This window comes from Orycteropus afer, unplaced genomic scaffold, assembly GCF_000298275.1.
Source record: "Orycteropus afer afer isolate SDZICR_OR568_19922 unplaced genomic scaffold, OryAfe1.0 scaffold00130, whole genome shotgun sequence".
Lineage (NCBI taxonomy): Eukaryota > Metazoa > Chordata > Mammalia > Tubulidentata > Orycteropodidae > Orycteropus > Orycteropus afer.
This window is the reverse complement of record NW_006921717.1, coordinates 8,122,590-8,128,806: the sequence shown is the minus strand read 5'-3', so window position 1 is coordinate 8,128,806 and position 6,217 is coordinate 8,122,590. Positions and strand designations below refer to the sequence as shown.

Below are 6,217 nucleotides of genomic sequence, written 5' to 3'. Positions count from 1 at the left end.
GTGGGGGAGTGAGGAGAAGCCAGACAACAGAGGACCCTGTTGATAGACTGTGTCTTCTCACCAAAGGCAGTGGTTGAGTCCATAGATCCATGTAGGAAGCAGCAGAGTGTGGTGGTGGTCAAGGCCATGGGTACTGGAGGGGACCTGAGTTCAAATCCTGGCTCTGTAGCATGAACTTTAATTATTTAATTTCTCTAAGCTTCAGGAGGAGGAGTTCCGGTGACGCAGTACCTAGGGCATTTATCTGCTAACCAGAAAGTTTTCGGCTCAGACCCACCAGCTGCTCTGGAAGGAAGACGGGGCAATCAACTTCTATAGAGATTTACCGCCTGGGAAACCCAATGGGGGTCGTCATGGATTGGAATTGACTGGATGGCAGTGGGTTTGGGTTGTTTTTTTCTTTTTGGAAGCCTCGGGAAGGAGCTCAGAGGTTAAGCACTCAGCTGTTAACCAAAAGGTCAGCAGTTTGAACCCAGCAGCCACCCTGCAGGAGAAAAAGTGTGGGGGTCTGCTTCTATAAAGACTACAGCCTTAGAAACCCTATGAGGCGGTTCTGCCTTGTCCTATAGGGTCGCTATGAGTCTGAATAGACTAGACTGCAATGGGTTAAGTCTGGGGCATAAATGCACCCATCAAAGAAGGTTCATTCATCAAAGATGTACTGAGCACCTGTTATGTGCTCTGTACTTGTGAAGGCCACGGTGAAGGGAGAGAGAAGGCAGGCAAGAAATACATGAATAAAGAAATGGAAGTGTTACTAGGAGGCCCTGTGAGAGCAACAGGACAGGGCCCAAGGAGGGACAGAGAGGAGGGAGTGGTTTAGATGGGCAGCCGAGGAAGGCCTCTCTGAAGACTGGCTCTCGGAGCCGAGAGCTCCCTGATGGGAACGAGGGAGCCTGAGAGACGAGGGTCCAGGTGGTGGGAAGAGCAAAGTCAAAGGCCCAAAGGGAGCGCGATCTTTGGGTGTCTGCCGCAGGGGGCCGGTGAGGCAGGGGCACGCGGGGGAGTGAGGGCAGGGGATGGAGTCCGGGAGGCGCGGCAAAGCCACCCTTGGGCTTTGTTCTCTGAGAGGGGGGATGGGAGGGTGTTATGTTTTCCAAGCTCACCAAGTGCTCGCTGCAGAATGCCCGGTCACCAGAGGCGAGGAGGCCAGTGAGGAGGCTGCAGCGGGGGTTCAGGAGAGAGAGGGCAGCAGCTGGGACCTGGAGGGGCAGGGACAGGGAGATCAGGCCCTGGCGGAGGGAGACGGAGGGGGTGTGGCGGGGGGAGACGGAGGGGGTGTGGCGGGGGGGGACGGAGGGGGTGTGGAAGGAGGGGGACGGGTGGCCACGTTGCTTCCGTGAACCCAGCACTGGGTGCATCATTTGCAGGACTCCATGGTTAAAATTGGCCCTGATTGTAAAAAAAAAGTAGGAAGGATTTCCAGAGCTGTGCCAAGCGTGGGTTCTTATGGCTGCTCGAGTCAGGCGCATGAGCACACCCTGCTGGAACCTGGAGGACGCGCCCTTAGCCCTCAGCCCTCTGCCTACTGGGTTTTTCTGAAGGGTGGCGTCGGCCCTGCGGGCACTGCGTCCTGCCCTCGGATCTGCCTCGGGCCCGACCCCCTTTCAGAGGAGTGGGGGTGCTTGAGCCCAGATCTGAAGCCAGACGGCCAGGTTCACCTCTCAGCTTCATCTTGCATTAGCCACGTGACCGACCTTGGGCAGGTTCCTCACCCCCCTTGCCTTGATTTCCCTGTCTCTAACATGGAGACCCCAGCAGTGCCCCACAGTGTCGAGCGTGTGGATAGGGCATGATAACCGGCAGAGGCCTGGCAATGGCGCTTAGCGCAGTTGCACATGGAAGGCACTACCTGCTGTTACCCCTCACAAAGGGCCTTTCTCCTTCCTCCTCCCCTTCAGCAAAGAAGAGAAGGGCAGCGTGGTGATGTTTGGTGGGGTGGACCCCGCCTACTACAAGGGGAAACTTAACTGGGTGCCTCCAACTACTGGCAGTTCACCATAGACAGGTAAGACCTCTGATCTTTCCCCAAGTGATGGGCACCCTACAAACAGACACACACACACATATACTCAGGCTCACACATATACAGACACATATCACTACACACACAGACATACAGACATGCAAAAGCACATACACACATATACATACCATGGCACACATATACAAACATGCACAATCACAGACACACCATTGCACACACAGACTCTCACACACACATATATAAATGCACTGTTGTACACTGATAAGGACACACAATCACACCCAGAGACAGGGACATACAGATGTGCACGCACACATGTATAGACACACGTTATGCACACATAGACACAGAATCACACACAGACACGTGCACACACAGATACAGACACACACCGTTACACTCACATATAGACACAGTCACCCAGACACGCAGACACAGTCAGACACAGACACACAATCCCACACATCGCCCAGGGGTTGGTAATCCCTCCCAACAGGGTCTTGAGCAGAGATGACGGGTCAGGCCGGAGTCCGGGAGCACGGAGAGAAGGGGAAGCAGAGGCCGCAGGCTGAGGAGGCGGAAGTCTCTTCAGGAAAGAGGTGCGGGCAGGGAGAGAAAGGCCCGTATCAGCCGTGGGGACAAGGCGGGAAGCATGGGCCAAGGACCCTAAATGCAGGTGAAAGAGGGCCCAGGATTGTCCCAGTCAGAATAGGGCCTGAGAGCATCTGAAAGTCCCCTCGGCTTGTGGGACTCTCAGTCTGAAAATGAGGCAGAGAGGATGAGCCACTCGGCCTAGGAAGCCACTGCCCCACAGTGGCGCCGTCTGCTTCATTCACCAGATCTGACAGCAAATCACACAACAGAACACCGCACCCCACAGGGTGGCGGGGCTGTGACAGAACTAGGGACCTGGGAAGCCGAGAGTGGCCAGAGAACATGAGGACAGTAATTGACAGATTCTGTGTGACAGAAGCTAAAAATGTCCTTCAGATGCCTTGGTCACCCGTTGCCTCTTCCTTGGCTACCTCAAGTCCCTTCTTGACTGGCTCGAGGGCCTGAGTCCTTCCCCAGCCCCACAGAGCTGGGAGGCTGCTGGCTGGACAGCCTTATCCCACACAGCCCATCCTCGCCTCCCTCCACTCTGAGCGCTGGGCACTGCAGCCCAGGAGAACCCACATCTTGGCTCTGTGGGCCCTGTAGTTGGCCAGACCCTGGAGCAGGTCTCTGGTTGTCCCCCAGTCATTCATTCATTCCTTCATTCATTCGACAAGCGTGCTCAACAACTGTTGTGTGCTATACGCTGGAGGTAGGCATGGAGGAAGCAACCTGCCCTTACACACCTCACCATGAAGTGGGGCCAACATGCAGGAAGCAGTGAGGCACGTCAGTAGTTAATTCACATGAGTATGAGGATGGTGGGGGCAACCAGGACAGGAGCCTGATCTAGCTGGGGGGACACTTCCCTTAGACAACTAGGCAGGACCTGTGGGTGAGGAGAATTAGCCACCAAAGAGGGCTGGGGACAGTTCTAGGCAGGGGGATCAGCATGTGCAAAGGCCCAGAAGCACAAAAGAGATGGGTTCATCCAAGAACATTACGGAAGTCAAAGAAGGTCAATGTGTCCAGAACAACAGGAAACAGAGGGAGGCTCAGAGCGGAAGGGCTGTTCCAGACACAGCTGGGGGACAGGCCGTGGAGCTGGTGGCCTGCAGAGTGATCCCAGGGCCTGCTTTGTCCCTGTCTCTCAGCAGCTCCACAAACGGAGTGGTTATTGGCTGTAATGATAGCTGCCAGGCGTTTTGGACACTGGTACCTCCTCGGTGGCTGGACCACATGAAGTTATCTCCAACATCCAGAAGATCATCAATGCCAAGGCCGCCGGCAGCGAGGTACAGGGTCACTCCAGAAGGTCACTCTGGGGCTGTCCACACATGGAGGGGTCAGCTGGGCCAACTTCTCCCTCCCCCTCTTTCTCTGACAGTATGTCATCAACTGTGAAGTTGTTGACAAACTCCCTGACATCATCTTCACCATCGATGGCATCGAATACCCAGTGCCAGCCAATGCCTACATACGAAAGGTGGGTGGCTGGGACCTGGGGGCTGATCCTCAAATCCTGGGACTTGCCAGAATCGTTGGGCCAAGGCTTGGAGGAAGATTCCCCCTAGTGGCCAAGCCTTGCCATTGCACCTGGCTTGCCTGGCCCCTCCCACAAAACAGATATCTTGATAGCCAGGGACTTTCTGGGACATCCTCATCTGCAGATAAATGCTGAGCAATCACTCCATGCGAGTCATAATGGGGCAGGGGGACATTAAGGGTTTAGATGAATGAAGACAGAAAGTTAGCTGTAGCTATCTGGGAAGCTGACCCGGGGCGGCCTTGATGGGTTGTCCCACTATAGCTATTAACAGTGTCCCCTTTCATCTCAAAATTGTCCTTGTTTGGGTGATAATTTATATGGTCACCCTAGTCCTAGGCTGTAAATTTACCGTGCTGAGCCTCAGTTCCCTCCTCTATAAAATGAGTTAGCAATCCCACTTTTTGCAGGGCAGTTAGGACATTGACATGAATAAAGGATGTACAGTGGCCCCACAGCACATAACTGACAATAAATGTCACTTTCCTGGGGGAGTTCAGAGAAGGCTGCATGAGGTCAAAGGCTTGGAGGAAGAGAGGGAATTTAAACCTTTCTAGGATCAATTAGTTGAGTCTCCGGGTGGTATAGATGGTTAAGAGCCTGGCTACTAACAGAAAGATTTGCTGCTCAAAACCACCCATAGGGACCTTGGAAGAAAGGTCTGGCAATCTGCTTCCTAAAGATGGCAGCCATTGAAAACCCTGTGGAGTGCAGCTCTGTTCTGAAACACATGGGGTCTCCATGAATCACAATTGACTGGATGGTAACTGGTTTGTTTTTAAGGCTAATTTATGAGGTTGTTGCCCCTTCCCAGCCTCACAGAGGAGGCCTCTTTGATGGAATGTAGGTTCCAGACTGAGGTGCAGCCAGGTGACCCCCCACATTTTTGGGTCACACGGCCACACCAAGGGGACAAGTCAGTCCGCAGGACAATACCGTGTGGTGAGGGCTGCAGTTTCGGAAAGCCCCAGGGGAGCACCAAGGAAAGTCATCTTACCCAGCCTGGAGTGGCTGAGAAGGGTGGACATAGTCCAGGAAGGCTGCCTGGAGGCGGAGGCTGGGACTCAGGCTTGAAGAATGAGTGGGAGCAAAGGGCAGAAAGACAGGCAGTCTCTGCAGGGAGAACAGCCTGAAGAAGGGTAGGAGGGAAGAAACCGCAGAGTGTGAAGGGTACTGCAAGCCATTCCAGTGCAGTCACTTCTGCACCTGCCCGAGAGCTACTTTGCACATAGAGAAAGAGGGAACTGGTGCAAGGGAGCTCTGGTGGCACAGTGCCTAAAGCAATTGACTGCTAACCAGAAGGTTGGCGGTTCAAACCCACCAGCAACTCCATGGAAGGAAGATAGGGCAATCTATTGCCCTAAAGATTTACTGCCTTGGAACCCAGTGGGAGTCACTATGAGTGGATATAGGCTTGATGGCAATGGGTTTGGTTTTCTTGGTTTTGGGATGGGGTCTGGGTGGCATGTTTGCCTGAAGGTGAAATTTCCATCTTCTCCAGGAGCATGCAGGTGTTTGCTACAGCAACTTCGAAGGGGCACCCCCAAATTTATCCCAGAGTATCTGGATTCTGGGGGATGTCTTCCTGAGGCTGTATTTCTCCATCTTCGATCGGAGAAACAACAGGATTGGCTTGGCACCTGCAGTATAAATCTGGGCTCCTCCAGGAAGCAACCTGGTACACCCCAAACACCCACAAACACGCATAGGAGGGATGTTTGCCTAGTGTGGCCGACTTGAACTAAGTTCAGCACTGTACAAAAGCCCCATTCTCTGTGGAGAGTCAATTTTATTTGTAATATAATAGTTGCTTCTGATTGGTCCGGGGCTGGGCACATGACTCTGATTGGTCCACCTCAGGTCATGTGTGCAGCCCTGGACCAATCATCATAGCCGTGGGACAGGGTGCTATGATTGACTCCACCTGGTCAGGTGGCGGCGCCTGTGATCAGGAGATGATTGGCAGTTTCCTCCAGAACCTCCAGCCTGTGGCTAGCAACGGGCGGTCTCCAAAAGGAGCTGGAGGGCGGTTCTAGAGCGGAGGAGTTTTGTGACCTCTCCAGCAGACCTGCCATGGGCCACTCTCAGAG

General features: G+C 53.9%; 1 protein-coding gene across 1 annotated transcript in view; it reads left to right on the top strand.

Moving 5' to 3' along the window:
- Positions 1–5,778, top strand: part of LOC103200517 (pepsin F-like) — a 48,616-nt gene extending 42,838 nt beyond the window's left edge. The window contains 6 exon segments of the mRNA XM_007945018.1: positions 1,902–1,981; positions 1,984–2,008; positions 3,736–3,782; positions 3,785–3,876; positions 3,969–4,067; positions 5,629–5,778. Of these exon segments, the coding sequence (XP_007943209.1) occupies positions 1,902–1,981; positions 1,984–2,008; positions 3,736–3,782; positions 3,785–3,876; positions 3,969–4,067; positions 5,629–5,778 (493 nt within the window).
- Positions 5,779–6,217: the final 439 nt, after the last annotated feature.